This window comes from Mesocricetus auratus, unplaced genomic scaffold (genome assembly GCF_017639785.1).
Source record: "Mesocricetus auratus isolate SY011 unplaced genomic scaffold, BCM_Maur_2.0 Super-Scaffold_100025, whole genome shotgun sequence".
Taxonomy (NCBI): Eukaryota; Metazoa; Chordata; class Mammalia; order Rodentia; family Cricetidae; genus Mesocricetus; species Mesocricetus auratus.
The window spans coordinates 19,280,800-19,300,791 of NW_024429206.1; the positions used below are offsets into that span (position 1 = coordinate 19,280,800).

At 50.0% G+C, this 19,992-nt stretch overlaps 1 protein-coding gene across 7 annotated transcripts in view; it reads right to left on the reverse strand.

Annotated features, from left to right (window-relative positions):
- Positions 1-19,992, reverse strand: part of Rimbp2 (RIMS binding protein 2) — a 171,648-nt gene that overhangs the window by 32,168 nt on the left and 119,488 nt on the right. For all 7 annotated transcript variants that reach the window (XM_040731246.1, XM_040731249.1, XM_021233313.2 and 4 more), the window contains 6 exons: positions 19,279-19,329; positions 12,231-12,435; positions 9,295-9,431; positions 7,918-7,994; positions 6,047-6,156; positions 3,090-3,902 (listed from right to left, as the gene is read on the reverse strand). In XM_040731246.1, the coding sequence (XP_040587180.1) occupies positions 3,090-3,902; positions 6,047-6,156; positions 7,918-7,994; positions 9,295-9,431; positions 12,231-12,435; positions 19,279-19,329 (1,393 nt within the window). The remainder of the gene's footprint in view (positions 1-3,089; positions 3,903-6,046; positions 6,157-7,917; positions 7,995-9,294; positions 9,432-12,230; positions 12,436-19,278; positions 19,330-19,992) is intronic.

Sequence of the window (19,992 nt, forward strand, 5' to 3'; positions counted from 1 at the left end):
GATGGTTCTGGGGGAAAGACAACGCTGACACACCCACTCTTCCCGACTTCCTTACTTTTCCTCCTGACTGTTGCTCACACCCCCCATCTTCATGTTCATCACCAAACTCTAGAGACGGCAACCTTTGACTTCACACCACATATCAGACCATTCTATGGAACTGGGAAAACTCACGTCAAAAGAGTTCTGCCTGATCCAAATACTGCAAGGGTCTAGACTGGTGGCTTCCTTGTGGGCTGACATCATGGGAAGCATGCTCACTGGGTCTTAGGAAGAAAATGTGTTCAGAGTCACTTATTCAGGTAATAGGGAAATAGTTCCCAGGTCTCCAAGCCACTCCAGTGGCCCTGAGATAGTCCATCTGCCCTCAGACACCAGGGACAATAGCATTCTTTACTCCAGACTTGGGGTAGAATTTCCCTATTCCTCTTGACTGAGCATCCAGATGGCTTCATTTTGGAAGAAATGTACTCATAAGCCCAAGAGGCATCCCAGAGGAGGATACCACTCATCGGGGAATGTCCACATGCCAGCCATCCTATGCACTTTGCATGCTTTGTATTTCTAGGCCCTCACCAGAGTCCTAGGGGACTTCTCCGCATCATTTCGTAATGACATTATAAAGGATGCCTCCAACATCATTTTATAAATGAGGAAACTGAGGCTCAGAAAACCCACTCTGCTGCCCAGGGTAAGAAGTTAGATCCTTCACCCCAGCATGGACCTGTGGCCTGGTGGCACAGGTCCCCATTACTCTACTGTGACAAGGTCTCAGAAACTCAGCCTGGATCAGAGTCCATTTCTCCCTGGTGGCTCATACATGACATTTGTCTAAGGAAGGTGTGTTCAGAATGTGCCTCAAAAGCCAAAGTCCTCCTTTGAGAGGCACCCTGAAGGTAACAGTAGGAGTGACAGCTGACACTGTAGAGACAATGAGGTCAATCAAAGGTGGGATGGCGCCCTCAGGGAAACGAATCATCCAGAACTCAATTCCACAAGGAGAATGTATTTGAACAATGCTGGTAAAGAGTGAGTATTTTAGATAAATGAAAGCATAAGGAGTCCTACAGGAAACTCATCAGAGTTAAAAGGAGATGACCACAGGTGGAAACTTGGGCCGCACACAGGAAGACCAGAGTGCAGTGTAAGTGGCAGTTAGTTGCATTGGGGAATAAGAAAGGGCATTTTCTAAAATGCTTCAAAGAAATCATTATTTGAATGAGGAGAAAAGCAGTGTGTCAGGGGGATGTGAAGTGTCGTGAGCTGTTTGAGCTAAGAAATTGGTTCTGGAAGTGGGGTTGCCCCTTACTATCTCAGATCCAAGCATGCTTGGCTCAAGATCTCCTTAGAACTCCCCCTATGGATCAGGCTGGCCAGGCTCTATAACAGAGAGAAAAACTGCAAATAGCTAAGGGATTAAAGGCACCGTGCCTTGTGAACAGGTAGAAGATAAACCATTTCGGCAATGTTTACTGCTTACCCTGCAATAATAAAATGTCCGAGGGGAGAGAGCTTCTGGGTATCTGATGCCCTCTTCTAGCTTCCCTGGGCAACTGTACACACATGGCTCACATACCCATACTAACACACGTATGGGCACAGGCACACACACTCACATGTGCACAAACACATGTACTCATAATTGAAAAGAAATCATTTAAAAACTAGGCTCATCCACCCGTAAACACTAAGTTGAACCCGAGAAGTGTGAAGTTGTTGAATATTCAAAAGTAGCACAATCACCACATTAACATAATAAAGAATAATCATGACTTGATAGATGGAGAGATTATCAAGATTGGAAATTTAACTCAATCTTGATAAAAGTCTGGGCACACTAGGGATAGAAAGGAAGTATCAACCCTGATGAAGAACAGTGTTCTAGTTTCATTTCTGTGGTTGTGATAAAACACTGACCAAAAAAAGAAAAGAAAACAAAACAAAACCCTCAACTTGGGTGAGGAAGGTTTATTTGGCTTATACTTCTAGGTTACAGTCCATCTCTAAGGAAAGTTATGGCAGGAACTTGCTGCAAAAGTCATGGAGGAACACTGATTAGGGACTGGCTCTTTGGCTCATATTCAGCTAGCTTTCTTACAGAGCCTATGGCTACCTGCCTAGGGAATGGTACCTCCTACAGTGGACTGGACCCTCTTATATCAATTAACAACCAAGACAATCTCCCACAGATGTGCCCATAGACCAATGCGATCTAAACAACTCCTCGAGGCTCTCCTCCTACATGCTTCCAGGCTGTGACCAATGACCAACACCAACAGTTCCACAGTTTTCGTGACATATTTTAGTTTCATTCTCATCTTCTCGAGGATAGTCACACTGGGTTGACAGGGCACCATCTAGTCTTTTATTCTTCTCTTGGACATAAAGACACCCTTGAGTGTATATATGCATGTGTGTGCCCTGCACTTGTGTGGGCTGCCTCTTCCTCACAAACCTACTAGGATGCACACAGCGGCCACCAATATCACAAACACTCTGGGACACTAAAGAGGCAACTCACTAATATAAGAGCACAGGGTCCTATCTATACCAGGAGACCTCCAGAAGCCAGATGTGCCCTGTCCCCAAGAGTTATTGGAGAAGGTGAGAGAGGGCACACTCTCACCCAGTTACCACAAAGAAGGCAGAGGAGAGATGGGTTTGCCCTGTAGCAACTTCGGTGGACTACTTCATTCTTTGTACTGTTCATTGGCAAGTATTTATTTATAACAAAAACTAAGAAAGAAGGGACAGCATTAGAAAGACGTGTAAGCTCTTCAACTCATGATCCCCCTTGTGTTGTCTGAGGAGGCATAAGGTATAGAGTCCCAGACGTGGCCTCATTCCCCTCCCGTATATTCTAGGACAGTCTCTGACAGATCAAATGCTGAGGGCACATCCCCAAATGTTATCCAAGAGCCAACTCTAAACCCGTGAACGGGCTCTGAACTTCCTAAAGGATCTGAGGGTTTTGAAGGATCACATAGACTCCTATAATCACCTCCTCTTGCCTTTTCCTATCCATGCAGGGTGAGCTCTAGCATCCTTTCTTCATAGACCTCCACCCCGACCCAGAGGATGTGGCTTACCTGCAGGCAGGGTGGAGAACTCCACACAGGCCTCCTTCTTCTCCCTCTGCTCCAGGGGCAGCTGCCAGGGCATCTGGTGGGGCTGGGCCAAGACCTTCACCTTGTAAGCCATGTTAGGTCTGAGGTTGAAGAATTGATACTTGTACCTGGTGGCCTTCACAATGTCCAGCTCCTCCTCGTTAAGGAAGATGACATGGCTGTAGTTACTGTTGGTAGGCAGCCACGAGAGCTGGGCGGAGATCTGTGTGATGTTGTCCACACGCAGCTGGGACGGTGCTACGACTACATCCTTGCCCACCAGCAGCGTGCACTGTAGCTCGTCCGAGTTGCCCCGACTTGTGACGCACTGCACGGAGATGCGGTAGGTGCAGGTGGCTGTGTTAAGTTTCTCAATTAATGCCTTGGTTCTCCTGCCCAGGGCAAGGCTCATGCGTGTCTCCTTGTCTACCAGCACATTATAACTGCTCACGGTGCCCCAGCCAGGTGGGACAGCAGGAGGCTCCCAGCCCACGATGACACTTTTGGCAAGCTGTTTGATAAGGGTGATTTTCCTAGGGTAAGGCACAATGTCTTCTCCGATGTCGTCAATGCTCATGTCCAGAGTCCCCCCGCCATTGTCTGTGATGCCTGAGTCCACTTGAGTTGGGGAGTGAAGATGAAGGATACTGTCGTGCTCCAGGCTGATGCCAGAGTGGTTGAGAAAGTTCTGGTCCTGCTCACTCCCCAGGGTACCAGCCAACCGTGACTCATTGTCCTGGATGAAATCCACAAAATTGGAGGGCACCAAGCCCCTCTGCCCATCCAGAAGCTCTCCTGTTAGATACAAGAAGAGATGTTACTCGCCATCCCCTGGGCCCCTGGGCCCCACAGTACCGCACAAAGCAAAGCATCCCAGGAATTCACATATCTGTCCCCTCCATACCCTCTGACTGCCATAACCCCATCATCACCAAGTCTGAATTCCTCTGCCAGCCCTATGAGACTCTGAGTGTACACACCAAGCACACACTGGTAACAAGGAAACTGTTCAATAGGGATTCAAAAAGCTCATGTTGACTGAGTACCCAGCACTGGAAAACCCCAGCACACAGTTGGTGCGCAATAAAATGTCAAGATGAACAAACATGTCAGATCCATGGCTTTTGGAGACTAACAGATGTCTATTGTTTTTGATCATAGGTTCATATGAATAGGGATTTAAAGGTGACTCCCTACTGGGTAAATCATCAGAGCATCTATGTCCCTAGCATCCACCTGATGTGAAATAAAAACACTGGATTGGTTGTCAAAGTGTCAGAGACAATCAGAGTTGCCATTAAGTTGTGTGACATAAGCAAATGCTATACATTCTAAGCACTCCCTAACTTTTGTACAGGTGGGTAGCCTATTTTTATTCCAGAGAGCAGCTAAATTCTCCCCCCCTCTGTGTGTGTGTGTGTGTGTGTGTGTGTGTGTGTGTGTGTGTGTATGCTCTTGGATTAATGAGTCACAGAAGCTGCCAAAAAAGACTATGTAGAGGAGCTAGGGACTCCAACACACACACACACACACACACACACACACACACACACACAAACACACACAACCCTTTATCATAGCACACTTTCCAAGAGAGACCAGGTGATCCCAGGAGACTGTGGCACCATTGGATTTTTCCCTACCTGGATTCCCTTGCCTTGGGGGATCTGTGACATGGCATGTAGAGGGCAAATTAGGATTTGTATTATGTGTCTAACCTTCACTTAGGCCATGGGTCTTAAGGCAGTCAATCCTTTGCACCAAAGACATTCTGGCATATGGAAGTGATGATGGTAATGATGTTGGTAACAATAATGATGGTGGTGATAGTATCAGCAGTTGTTGTTGCTGGTGGTGGTAGTAATAATGATAGTATGGTAGTGATGATGATATGGTAATATTGTTATAATGATAATGATGGTGCTGGTTATGACGGTAATAATGACAGTGGTGGTGATGATGATGTAATAATGATAATGATGGTGGTGGTGATAATAATGGTGATTGATAATGGTGATGTGATGATGGTGATTATGGTAGTGGTGATGTTGATGTTGATGGGAACCATGAGCAATGACCATGTACAAGGCTATGTTCCAAGCACTTCCTAGCATCCAACCCATCTTGCAGACATTGAAAACAGTGAATGCTATTGCTATCGCCATCCTGCAATGGGAAAGATGGAGGCACACAGAATAGAAACAAGTCCTATTGTCACACAGACGATCAAAGCCTGAGTTTGGAACCCCTTTGAGTGAGGCCCTTGGAGCCTTTAGGCGGGCACAATGCATGATGGGGAAGCCTCACTCTTTCTGAGGAGTGGATAGAGGTAGAAAGGAGGTTGGGGGAAGGGAATGGGAGGCGAGGGGGGAGGGGAAACTGTGATTGGGTTATAAAATAAATAAAAATTTTAAAATGAATAAAAGAAAAATCACTTTATCTGTACAGAACATGTACAGAGTCTGTCTGTGGTCTGATCGTCATTGGCAGGTACTTAGGTGTGTTAGAAGCCATCTAGGAAGGAGTCCCAGTGCACAAGAGGAGGCACCCAGGCTATGTGCAAACACCTCATGATTTTAAAAGGGACTCAAGCATCCTTGAGGTTGAGTGTCGACCTGTTCCCCATGGATAATGAGAGGTGACTGTAGAAAGTCCATCAGCGTCAGTGTCAGCACGCAGCTGCCCAGGAGCTCTGCCAAGATGAACACTCAAGGCTCCCAAGTGCCAGCCATCTATGGCCATTAACACTTGGAAATCCAGCTCCACTGTCCTGGCAATCATCACAGAGGGAGACTGGGACCTCTGGGGATAGGGAGGGACAGAACAGAGGGCTAGCAGCCAGGAACATGTGGGAACCTGGTGCATCTCCCAGGGCCCGGGCAGGCTGGTCTTCTGCCTGGAACAAGTCAGTGCCCACCAACCGCAGCACATCCACAGACCTTCATAGAACCCATCCTCATCCATGTCCCCATAGACGTAGAGGTACTTTCCCGCCGTGAGAGGCAGCTCGGCTTCCGGGTTCTCATTGGGCCCATCAAAGGGGTTGTAACTGCGGGGAGAAGCAGTTTGCATGTTAGTGGTTCTGGCCATGGTCTGTCAGCATGTGGCCCTCACACCTGTTACATCTCAAATGGTGTCATAGCTCATGTGAGTGAGATCCTATGTCTGCTCCCAAGCTTCCTCTGGCTAGCTCACACCAATGGTTAAAGGTAGTATTTTGTTTATGGTCTAACAAATAAAGCTTACCTAAGTGCAGAGTGCAAAGCTAGCCACACTAACACTAGTCAGCCATAGAGGGCAGACAGTGGTGGCACACACCTTTAATCCCAGCATTAGAGGCGAATATGTGGAGGGATGAGACAGGAACTCTCTCTCTTTCCAGTCTGAAGATTTTGTAGAGGTAAGAGCTCTCTAGTAAGGTGGCTGCTTTGATTTTCTGATCTTCAGCTTGAACCCTACTATCTACTACAAACAAAGTGAACACTGTTGCTTTTATTTGTTATGATTTATTTCTTTATGTGTATATGTGCAGGGGTGTGTGTGTGTGTGTGTGTGTGTGTGTGTGTGTGTGTGTGTGTGTGCAGTGTCTGTAGAAGCCAGAAGAGGGCACTGAGTCCCTTTAAGCTGGAGTTGCAGGCAATTGCCAGCTGTGGGTGCTTGGAACTGAACCTGCATCCTCGAGGACTCTTAACAGCTAAGTCATCTCTCCAGCCCAACTATGTTACCTCTAAATATGTATTAACTCACTGAGGTAGAACAGCATTATACATGCTACTTACCATTTTTTCACCTTACAATGTAGGATACTGTATTCCTTTTTTTTTTTTTTTTTTTTTTTTGGTTTTACGAGACAGGGTTTCTCTGTATTGTTTTGGAGGCTGTTGGTCCAGCCTGGCCTCAAACTCACAGAGATCCGCCTGTCTCTGCCTCCCGAGTGCTGGGATTAAAGGCGTGCCCCACCACCGCCCAGCATGGATACTGTATTTCTATCTCATGAAATCTGCCATTGCCTTTTCAATTTTAGTACAGTATAACACTGTCAAGGTCACCAAACTTTATGGAATTGTTTTTCTAATATCAGATGTAGACACTGCTTCTAACTTCTGACTAATATTGTATTCAGTGTCCTACTAAATGTCCTTCTGGTATCTTTGCACACTTTCACAAAAAAAAAAAAATCCAGAAACTGCATTTGTTTGATCAACCATATGCCCTACTGAGTACTTCTAAGGTATGATGCCTGGGATTTCGGCAAGATAATAGAGGGTGGGGGATGGGAGGCATCGATGGAGGCTCTAGGCACTGTCTCCCCTGTGACATTCTGTTTGCCACCTGTTGTGGATTAAATGGTGTCCCCCCCAAAAAAATCTGTCACAAATCTCTGAATGTGGCCTCATTTCCCAAGAAGTCCGTCCCTGCACGTGTCACCCAGATGAGAAAATATCACACTGGCCAGGGTGGTCGTTAGTGCACGAGACACAGGAACACACCTAGAAGAGGAGGCCATGGGAAGGTGGAGACAGAGACTGGAGAGATGCGGCTATAAGCCAAGGCCACTGGGGCCACCAGAACCCGAGAAAGGCCTGAGACTCTGGCCCAGAGTCTTCCTGGGGCCATGGCCGTGGGGCACCTTAATTCAGCTGCTGACCTGGGGAGTGTGAGGGAGCAAGGCCCTGGATGCTCAGCTTGAGACACTGAATCAGAGAGGCTCTGGAGAACAAAGCATGATCTCATCCTGTACACCCCCACCCCCCACCCCTGCCTCTCACCAGCTTCTTCTGCCCCGGCACTCAAGGTGTTACACCCCTACCTGTAGCGGGCAACACACAGGTGCACCTTCCCCGAGCTGCTTTGCTTGGAGTTGTTAGAGTTCCGGTCATTGTCCATCTGTGAGGGCAGTGATGGTGGTTTGTAGTTAGTGATACTAAAGGCTGCATGTCCCCTCCAACACACACACACACACACACACACACACACACACACACACACACAGTGTCATGACACCTTCCATGGTGACATTCAGGAAATCTGCCTGCAATCTCACTGGGCTTCATTGGGACAGTAGCCCAGTCTACGACACTCTCATGAAACAGGAACCAGCTCCACAGACCTTTGCTGGAACCCTAGCCTGCCCATCAGCAGAGAGTTGGGAGCCTGAGACACCTGAATGTCATGCCAAGTAGCTTGTGGAAGACAGAGGTGACCACACCCTCTTCTTCCAGAGGGCTCTTGCTAGGGAGGACCCCAATTGCCATCTCCAGTGGCATTCAGTAAGCCACAGAGACCCACGGGAAAGGAAAAAGTAGGAATCCTCTTGCTAAGTATTTTGAAAATCCCCAGTTGCTGATGCAGGAAGCCAAATCCAGTCGAATTAATAAAACCACGTTTAATCTGAGCAAAGCAACTCCTGGGTGATTCTCAGGGGAAGAAGGCAGGAGAGAAGTCACGTGGCAGGGCTATGGGCCTGGTCCTAAATACCCTGTAGGCATGGTCTTGAGCATCTCAGGGGGAGTGGTCACTGCTTAGCGGGCTTTCTCAGGGGCGGGTCTGGAGAGAGAGAGGTAGGCCAAAGCAGAGCTCCCACCTAGACACCTCATTTCCCCTCTTCCACCCTGGGGTCTCAGCATCTGCAGAATTTAAGGACACTGCCACCAGAGTCCCTGTTGCAACAATCCCAGGACCTGTGGCCATACGCGTCTGAGATAAGGACACTATCACTCATCTCAGATAAAAGGGAGACTGAGTAACAGTGCCCTAGAGAAGGCAGGCTCCCCTCCCATTCCCTGTGTGTGCGGAAGGCAGAGCGTTTCTTCATGGTGCCTATCAAGCTATGCCGCTCCTTCCTGGGAGCCCTCCAGCGCCACCTGGTGTGACTTACACAGAGACTAGTGTTATTTGAGAGACCAAAGCCACACCTAACCCCACCCCCATCACCTCCCAGTTCTATTCATCCAACCAAATGCCCGGCTTCTCAGGTATACAGTGACACCAATTGATGAACCTCCGGGCTTCATAGCCCCTCCCTGTCAAATCAGAAGTCCGCATAGCCAGTTCTGTTGTCTGTAAAACCCTCACCAGGACTTGGCTGTCCAGATACTGATGGGGTGCTGTGTCCTCCTGCCACCTGTGTCCCCCCATAATATCCATGCCCCCAGGTTCAGTCTGGAGCTGGCTAAGTGGGACTCACCTCGGACTCAAATCTGCATCTTGGGCTGCTAGATCGTAACAGGAAGGAGGGCTTCACACACGGAGGCTCCAGCTTGTTCCCAGACAATGGGATATAGTCACCAATCACAGAATAGTGTCCAGTGGGGCCCTCGGGACCTAGCCAGGACACAGGAGCAGATGGGGGAGGAGACAGGCCATCATACCAGCATGCTAGCTTTTTTCCTTCCCTGTACTTCCCTCTCTTTTTGGTGCCCACGTCCTCATCCCCCCAGGCTGGTTCACTGAAGCCCTGGACTGGTTCATCATGGGTAGCATACAAGCTGGCTGTACTGAAGGTTTGGTGATGGCATATGATATGAGACACATCAGGGAGGGTTAGTACATCCAGAGCATGGGGTCTTTTCTTCTGTTGGCTTGAAATTGGGAAGCTGTGATGCCCAGTGACCCCATAGCCTTTCTAATCGGGATAGGAAAGAACACAGTGTGTCCACAGAGCTGGGCACTGTACTATGGAGAGGCAGAGCCTGGACCTTCTATAACATCATCAAAGGTACCTAAGTGAAGCTGTACCTTAAGTTACACTCTAGCTCTTCCCCTCTTAGATGACAACTACCTTACTACTCATACTGGTTTACATAGAAATCTGTGGTTACTCTGACCAAAAAAAAAAAGTTCCAACTTGTCCAGTTACCAAGTTTCTGGCTAGAAATGATTTGATAGGTTTCTCAGTACCAAAACAGGTCCCTGCACCCTATCCTTACAGGGTGTTACAGAGTACACTGACCCAGGATGGCCTGATCTAAACTTTGAAGTCACACTCCTTCAAATCAGGATCCAAACATAAAGTGTGGTACCCTCGGCTGCCTTCAGGTCAGCATGCCTCTTCCTGAACTGCCCCATCAAGAGGTTGCCCTACTGGGTGACAGAAGACCCCCAAGACCAAGTCAGGAAATAAAAAGGGACTAAAGCCAATGCAATTAGTGACCCAGCAAATGCCTTAAATAAAGAGGAAAATCCTGCCGCTCCCACCAGTGTGGAAGTACTTGGAGTGCCTTATTCAAAATAAAATAATCTAGGCACCAGAAGATGCAGACCACACTGGTCAGTCACATGTGGACTCTGATGATGCCAGAGTCCTTGAAGCAGAGAGAGAGAGAGTGGTGGCCACCTGGCCAAGTGGGTGGAATGGTGTAGAAACATTAGTGGCGAAGTCCTGGGCTTCAAGGTGAATAGGTTTAGGTCTTGGTATTCAGTACTTCATCTACGGTGCCTCATACTATATTGTTCCCAAACACAGTCAGGAAGCATATGCTCTGGGTCCCATGGCACATGAGCACATCTCTAAGGGATTATCTAGACTGGTAAATAGAGCTAATTAAAAGAGCAGGGGGTGTTCACAAGCAGCTACACCATAAAAGAAAATGTCTCTCCCGTATGGGTGGGGGCCTCATAAGCCCCTCCCACAGCAGCCATGAACTGTCTATAAAGCCTCAGAGAGAACGCAGGGCCTCTTGAGCCCATTCATGGCAGGAAGTTAATGGACCCAATCTTGTGCAGCTCTCTCCTGTAGATGATCATAGCTGCTGAAAGTTCAAGAGGGCACCAGCCAATTCTTGCCTAAGAAGAGTGGTGCACACCTGTAGCTGGTGCCAAACACTTGCATTCTGACTTCGGAGTCAGAACTGGACACATGCCAGGTATAGGTACCGGTGTAACCACCCCTACCCCAAAGAAACCTTCAGCTCTGCCTCAGGTGGCCTCCTAGGATTCTGCCATGCTGCTGAGGCGGTGATCTGTGTGACTCCCTTGCAGCTAGGATGCACCACGGGAAGGTGCAGGTCCTCTGGAGAGAACAGAAGCTGCCTTGTGCCTTTCACAGCTTGAATGCGGAGCCCAACCACCCCTTCTAGAACAGTCCCAGCCTCCTTCCACCTCACCATCTATCTGCAAGCATCTGTCTGGGCCAGAGGCTATCTTGAAGCCTATCTGATCTCTTGCATCTGAGCAGGGCTTCCTACACGACCCTGGCATCTAACAGGCATCACAGCCTTGGCACCCAGACACCTCCCGGATGCGCTCTGTGCAGTAACAGCCAGAAGGCCCTGGGCAGCCCCATTCCCTGCATCTTGTTCCTCATAGCAACGGTCGCTGGTGCTGTCATTTCCTGCAATGCGAGAGCTAGAAGGAAAGATGTAATAGCCGAGGAGCTGAAGGAAAGAGTGATGAGCACTGCCTAGTTTTTATAATAAAAAAAAAGCCAGGAGCACCTCTCCATTTTGATAAGAACCAGGAGAGACTGGAAATTGTCTTAACATAGTTACAAAAGGAAGTCTGGCATTCGGCTCCCTAATTGCTCCCCTAATTGAAATAAAGCAACGACTTGGGGGTTTGTTTTTGTTTTTTAGACAGAGTCTTGCACTATAGCCAAGGTTGTTCAGGAAGTAGCTGCAATTCTCTGGCATTGGCCTCTCAAGAGCTGGGTTACAGGTATGAGCCTGTGATCTGGAGGGAAGGGCTGGGGGATAGTTTAGTTGGAGTGAGGAATTGAGTTCCATCCCCAGCACCCATGCAAAAGTTAGACGTGGCAGCACATCTCAGAATCCCAGCATTAGAGCCACGGGGACAAGCAGATCCCTGGGGCTCACTTGCCAGTCATCCTAGGCTAATCCACAAACTCCAGGCCAATGCAAGGCCCTGCCTCAAAAGCAAGGTGGATAGTTCCTGAGGAACACCATCAAAGATTGACCTCTGTCCTCTACACATATGTATTCACTCACACATGCATGTGCCCCTGTACCCACACAAACATGCTCACCCCAGTACTAGAGAATCCAAGTCACTCTATGAATGGATAAGGACATAGCAGCCTGGGCTGTCCTTAGTCCTGCTGAGGTAGGTCTTCAAACTCCCCACCATAGGCACCCTCCCCGACTATTGCAAACATCTGACACTTACCTTTGCGTATGGAGTTGGCTAGTCCATTCATGTACTGTGGGAAAGGTTTGCCAGGGGCCAAGGGGACATCCAGCAAGGCCACTGAGCTGCTGCCCAGCAAGTCAATATTCCCAGTGTGTTGCCGGAACTTCTCCAGGTCCCGTGACAAAAGGTTAAACTGCTCACTCTGCACGCGACATTTCTCTTCCAGCTCTCGGACCTTGGACTACACAGCAGAGGCAGGACAGTGGTCAAAGAGGGGGTATTCAGTGGGGCAGATGTGCACGGGGGCACATGTGTCTTTTAGAGTGTGTGTGCGTGCACATGCTGTGTGCCTGTGTATGGCAGGGGCTGCTTCCACCTCCACAGAACAGCAGTGTCTGGTAGCCCAGCCTCACAGGCAGCCTGGCTGCCGGCCACCACGGGGAACAACAGGTGCCAAGAAATCTTGCCATCGCTCAGCTCCCAGCCAAGCGTGGATTGTTCCAGGCTCTGCGTGCAGCCTGGGCACTTTGTGGTTGGCACGCCTGCTTGATATTTGGAGCATGAGGCTGAAACAGCACTGACTAGGGAACAGCCCAGCTGCCAACCCATCATGCAATGCCATCTCCATGGGTGCCCATCCCATGGGCCTGCGGACCCCCAAAGAACACGGCTTGCAGCAACACCAGGGAAATTCTACTTGCTATTGGGTTAGAAACACCACTGTCATTGGCCAGCACCACCATGACACCTAGGGAAAGACAAGGACCTCCCGGGAAAACACATGGAAGAAAAGGGTGACCAGCAAGCTCCCTCCTTGGGCAGGACAGGTGTGGTAGGTTGCTCCCGAGTGCTGTGGGGCTCTCTATTGGAATTTCAGCATCATGAGGTGAGGCAAGGGTCTAATCTGTGTGCTTCCTGTTGCTCCCCAAGAACTTGACCCTGACCTAAGTACCTAGAGTCTTGTTCCATTACAGGCATATGGGAATGCGGAAAACTGGCTGTGAGCCAGTCTGTCACCTGGCTTGATCGGGGCTCAGGAGTGGACTATCATCCTCCACCTTCTATCCCTCCTCTGTCTCTCCCCCTCTCTCATCCTCTTCCTCAATCTCTTTTCCTTCCTTTTCTTCCTCTGCATCCTCTTTCTCCTCTTCTCTCAGAGCTTCACATCCTTTCCTTCCTCCACCCCCTCTTCCACTTCCTCATACTGTACTTCCTTCTCCTTCCCTTCTTCCTCTCCTCCCCCTCCTCCCCTTCTCTCTCCCCCTCCTCCCCCTCATCTCACTCTCCCTCCTCCTCCCACCTCCTCCCCTTCTCTTGCTCCCCCTCCTCTCCCTCCTCCTCCCCCTCGTCTCACTCTCCCTCCTCCCCCTCATCTCACTCTCCCTCCTCCTCCCCCTCCTCCCACTTCCCCTCCTCTTCTACCTCTTCTCCCTCTTCCTCATGCCATAAGCATTAAGTATCCCAGCTCTTTCATCCAGAACAGAGTGCTATTTATGTCTGAGATCACGGGTTTCTAAAAATAACTGCAATGGATCCCAAGCCTATAATTAATTTCTTCAATTCATTAAAAAAATCAGCAGGGTTCCTCTTTTTAAAAGCTGAATGAGGTTGGCTGAGACAGCCTTCACCTCGAAGGAAGGCAAGGGACCAAACCTCTGGGCTCTGCAGCACATATGGTCTGTGGAGAACATAGGGAGATTCAGGAGCCAGGACATGTATGACCTCAGGAGCAGAATCCATGTGTGAGATGGTGACATCAGGGTCACCAGAGGAACCAGCATCAAACATCCTGATGAGGGGAAAGTCATCTGAGCACCCGAGTTATCAAATGGGCTATGGGTACCCACAGAGGCCAGTGAGGTCCCATGTGTGTGAGGATGAGCAGGAAACAGCATTTGAATAATCCTACATTCTGAAAAGGATCGAGCATCTTGCACAACAACCAGACCTAAGGAGAGGCAGAAGGACTCTCCATCCACACCACAAAATATCAACGCTGTGCATTAGGGATCTGGTCAGTGTTTATCAGCGTTCAGCTTGTGAGAGGGTGTGGATATTCAAGGGCAACATAAGCATGTGTCCTCCGGTGGCAGCAGACCCCAGACATCTGCGTGTAGCTGTGCAAGTCCAAAACTACTACTGAATAAAAAGGTTGACATCAGTGTTGTATAGACAGGAGCTATGACCTCATACATGAACAACTGATACACTAAACCAAAGTGAGGGGTGGTCAGAGAGCACTGACTGGAGTTCTACATCCAAGGAGCCAACCAGCTCAGACCATCTGAGCCTGCCTCTCCAGGTCTATGTCCTCTCTGGCCCCTAGAGGCCACCAGAAGCCAGTTCAGAGGTCCCAGAGTCAAGTGGACTAGTTTACATGCCAGGGTTATAGCCACACTAACTTCTTCCCAAGCGTGAGGAATGGGAAAAGATGGTGTTGGCTAGTGACAGTGGAAGTATACGAACATGGGCCTAGAGCAATGCCTCAATGCTTTAGAGCAGCATTGGCTGCTCTTCTAGAAGACCCACGTTTGATTCCCAGTATCTACATGGAAGCTCACAACTGTTTATTACTTGAGTTCCAGTCAGTCCAAAGCCCTCTTCTGACCTCTGTGGGCACTGCATGTAAATGGTACACATATATACAGGTGAAACACCCATGCACATAAAATAGTTAAAGTATTTAAGCATGGAGTTGGCTCACATATCAAAGCACTGTCCCAAAAGTGAATAAATAAGAAACAGGAAGACGAAAGCTTTCTGTCCTTGAGCCAGTGACCAATGCTGGGTTTTTAAATATTCTTCTGTCTAGACAAAGCTCCAAGCACCCAGTTGCCTGGGGATATGTTGGGCTTGCAGATTTCCCTGCAGTAAGCACACAGGGAACTAATGGTGCATGATCAAGAGGCTTGGGTCTCCTTGATAGAACTAACTGAGGCATGCAGGCCAATGCCCCCTCTTGTGCATATGTCAGTAACTGTTTGCTTTATATCCACAAGGGGCGCTGCAGTGGGCCTAGCTTTGGGGGTGACTCAGAGTGAACTGAAAGGGAGGAGTAGGTAGAGCGTGGTCCTTAAGGTTACTACAGAGAATGTGAGTTCTAGGCCGGGCCACCCCTTGACAAACACTTTCTTCCCAACCCCTCGGAAGCTGTCTCCTTGAACATCAGAGAAAACAGCTTTGAAAGATGAGATGCCCACTCGGGCCTCAGCAGCTTCCAGCAGCAAGGAGGAAGAGTCCACAGCAGCCTCACATGCCTAGGTGCCCCTGTTGGTCCTTCCTCAGGAGCCTCTACTACGAACATGGCCCCCAGCTGCAGCTGCTGCGTGTCTGGGCCACTCATTGACTAGGTGCTCTGATAGCTTGAAGTCATCACCCACTTGTAGGACACTTCCAGGAACAGCAGTTCCGCTCCTGGCTTCTGCTTGGATTGTGTGGTGTTTACTTCAGTTCGCCTGGAGCATTGTGGAGCCTCTGTTGCACGGTGGGAACCTTGCCTGTGTGCTCACTCAGCCTCATGGGTATACCCACCCACTCTTCTCTGCTGGCCCAGCCCAAGCCGCTCAGAGAACAAGCACCTGCAGGCGGGGGATGGAGAAGTCTGAGCTGTGACCAGGAACGTGGCTGTGGCAGATGGCAAAGCATTCTATAATTGGACTAAGTGCAGCAGCTTACAAATACAGGCAGAGCATCTAAGAGCCGGGAGGCAAATACTCGAAGACGTGACTGCCGGCTTCCCTGCCGCCTCCACAAGAGTCTCTCTGACTTTCATTTCCCATGTTGTGGGGCTGCATGCTGGGCTCGTGTCCAGACTAAGGTGTCTTTGAAGGTAAAGGACACTTCTCCAATTAAAGACAGTGGGACATGCAGAAATCACCTGCAGAGTCGCCCACAAGCACATGGAGTCCCATGCATCTATCATGGTTGCCATAGGAACAGATCTTTATGGAAATAGCCTTGAACTTGAGGTCCAGACCCCTTGTTGTCATCCTGACATTGCCCACAAACACGGTGGTCTCCACCATACATTTTCCTGGCTGAGACTTTTCTCAGTGACAGAGAGGTGATATCACCAGGCACACTCTTCCCTTCTATCAAGAACAAATAGGCACACAGGCTAACGGCCAGTATTCTCTAAAGCCCCCTTGCAACTCAGCAGGACAGCTGTCCCCACCTCACCTACTGTACAGAAACGGATGCAGCTATGTGCTGGGGAATCAATCTTCTTCCCTTGGGGCCCCCACAAAGGGATGCTCACTGTGTTTCCTGATCAACTCCTGAAACTGGCATTCTCTTGGGTGCCTTAGGCAGAAGCCTCCCCACCTCACATACTGACCATGCACCCACTGGGAATTACAAATATCTGTAGAGCTGGTGGATATGCAGAGAGCTTTGCTGCAACACACGTCCCAACTCAGCCTCCTCTAGTGGCTATGTTGCTGATGCCACAGGGATGCAGACTACTTTTCTCAGCAGATTTCTGACTAAAGACAGTCACCCAGGTGACATCTAGGGTGTTCCACATACTCCAAAGATAACCACACCCTTAGAAGGTGTCCCCCAACTAGTGTGTGGGATGTTGCCTCCCTGTCTCTCCACAGTGGGGAGGGCTGGGCTGCAATGGGCAGGAGTTCTCAGTTATAACGTCTGAACGTGCATTGGTCAAGACTTCAAGTGCCCCTCTTTCTCGTCAGATAGGCTGATGCCTCCTCTGACATGTGGCTCAGCCCCAGACACCTGGAACCCTGAAGGGTTGCATAAAACAGGGCTCCGTCTGTGCGTTTCCTGGGTCCCAGGGGATCCATATTTATGACAAGCTCCCTGAGATGCCATGATGGTCAGTCTGAGGATCCCTCTTGAGAGCCCCTCATCTCGTGGTGAGGACGGCTACCCCTCCCTGACTTTAGTATCCACCGGCCCTTGGTCTGAGCCAGGGACCACATCAGGGAAAGTTGGAAAGAAAGAGCAGAGTAACCTGTCCCCTGTGGAAGGAGCTTGCTGTGGACTCTAGATGGATGGGATAGGAGGGCAAGCACTCAGGGGTCACACGTGAATTCTGATGGCCCATAATGGAATTCTAGGCATATTTCCAGGCCCTCCCGACCGTGCACCAGTCCCAAGAACATCAGTCCCAGCCTTTTGCCCACGGTCACCTGAATTCACAGCACAGGCAAGCAATGGGAAGACATGTGCGCAGGGCCAGCTCAGCACTCCAAGAAGGTGTTTGTGTATTCCTCTGCCCACTCCTCAGCTGGCACCAGCCTGAGGAGCCCTGATCCATACCCATATCAGGCACCTGCGTAGGGTCAGACCCTCAGGGTGCTTTGGAGGAGGAGGAGGAGGAGGAGGAGGAGGAAGAGGAGGAGGAGGAGGGTGAGCAGACCCAGGGCTCAGAGCTGCCGACGTAGGGAATGCACCACAGGGCACATGCGAGGGTGGAAAAACTACACTGAATACCTGCATGCACTCCAGAGTGTTCTGGGTGGAGAGCCAGACAAGACAATTACAGAAAGATGGCGTGAATGAAGTGGACAGTGCCCAGTACAGCCCACGGCCAAGTGGCCCTCCCCCGCTTCTGAACAAAGGCATGTCGAGTCATGGATGTTAGCATAGCTCCAAAGCGCAGGCGACCCAGCGGTGCTGTAACAGGCTGCGGTGACAACTCAGGGGGAGGTGGAAATGACATGGGCGACCAAGTCTGTGAACTCCCAGGCAACTGAAGAAAGGGACTCATTTCTAGCCAGGGGAGGTCAGGCTAAACTGTTCCCCAGGGAGGTGGGTGTCCACCTGGAGGAGGCCTGTTCCATTTTCCCACGGTGTGTGCCTTTCTGTCCTGCAACACACACACATGTCCCTCCTGATACTAACGGGAACTTTCCAAAGACCAGTGTCAATACATGGGACAGTGGCCAGAGAACCTTCCCTGTGGGAGGAGTAGATTCTGGAGGATGACACAAGAGGTGCACATGCTCTGTGTTCGGTAGCAGCTACTCCCCCAGGGAAGGGGACATCTTTCAACTACTTGGAAAGCTCCCCTTCCCTGGCAACAGGTAGCCTGGGGAACCACACAGTCAGTACGATTCACCACTATCCCAATCACAGTGTGACCACTGGCTAACTGGTCACTACGTATGAGGAATGAATGGCAAAGGCTCCTAAGGACACCAAGAGCTCAATTTCCTTCTACCTGTCTGTTATTCTCTAAGAAGACCAACACAGGACCAAAGCCACAGAGCAGGAGTGGTCACTCCCAGTGTGTCAGACCAGGAGGGGTCACTCCCAGTGCGCCATCCCAGATGATGGGACCTGGTGACTCCTTTGCTTCCACGCCCTCAGGACCACTGAGGAAGGTCTGCATGTGGCTGAGATGGCCACTCCCATGGAGACAATGATCCCAGAAGCGGCTGGTATGGCATTGACCACTTCATTCCTAGATCAGTGGCCTTCGACCTGTGGGTCTCGTCCCCTTTGGGGATTACGTATCAGATACCCTGCATGTCAGATATTTACATTACAATTCGTATCACTAGAAAATACAGTTATGAAGTGCCAATGAAATAATTTTGTAGTTGGGATCACCACATGATGAACTACACTAAAGGGTCACAGAATTAGGAAGCTTGAGAACCAATGTCCTAGACCCTCCCTTCTCTGAACCTGCAAATGTCTCTCCAACCAGAATACAAAGCTTCAGCAATGTCCCCTATGTCATCCCTCAGAGGATGGAGCCCCCCCAGGAATATAACCCAACACTGATCCTAGAAGAAACCCCTCCTCATTTCCCATTGAGAGCAGGTAGCCAAAAGGCACAGCCCACTGAGTCACACAGCATTGACCCAGGCTGTGTGGCTGAGGAAAAGTTGATTCACCTCTCTGTGCTGTTTCCTAAGTGATAGGGATAGAAATGATGGCAGTGCCTGGGAGAGGGTGGGCTTGCGAGGACAATGTGAGTGATGGGGTGCTGTGGCCATGTCTAGTTTTCTGACATGCAGTGAGTACCGTTTGCTTTCTGACATGCAGTGGGTACCGTTCGTTTTCTGGCAACTCTATAGTCTTCCAACCTCACCCACCCACCCATGCTCACCTCTAACAGCTGCACAGCTCCTTCATGCTCCTTCTTAGCTTCAACCTGAGCCTGTTCATGGTGGGGGGAAAAGAAGAGTATTTAGGAAGGAGAGGAGAGACTTGGGTCGGAAGCATGACCAGAGTGTTGCCCGCGGGTCCCGGTTTCCCAGTATGAGGGTAGATTCTGCAGGTGGCGCAGAGTCAGTTGGTTCTGATGATCTTTGGGCAGTCAGAGTCAGATAAAGGATGGACACTTAAGAATGGCAGCTGGAGGAGAACCGGCCCCGCCCCTTGCTCACCCCTGAAAGGGATGAACCAGCCAGGGCAATGCTGGAGAGCTCACCCTGGTGGTGAGGATGGGAGGGAGCTGGCGGGCTGACCAACCCAGCAACTACCCAGGCCCAGAACCAGGGCTATGGGTTGACCCACCCCAACATCCGCCCCCTCTGTGATCTGCTGGAGCATGGGAAGGAGCTGGCCCCACAGACCCAAAGCTTCAGGACCTCCATGACCCAGAAGAGGAGTCCCGGGGAGGGCCCAGCATCAGCAGTGTAGCAGATGGTGGGTGGCAGAGGCAGGCGGATCTCTGTGAGTTCGAGGCCAGCCTGGTCTACAGAGTGAGTTCCAGGACAGCCAGGGCTACACAGAGGTGGCTCTGGCCCTGAAGTTGAGAAGGAACCACGTGGGTTTGAACCAGAGCAGTGGGATCTCCAAGCGAAGCCTGAAGAGCACT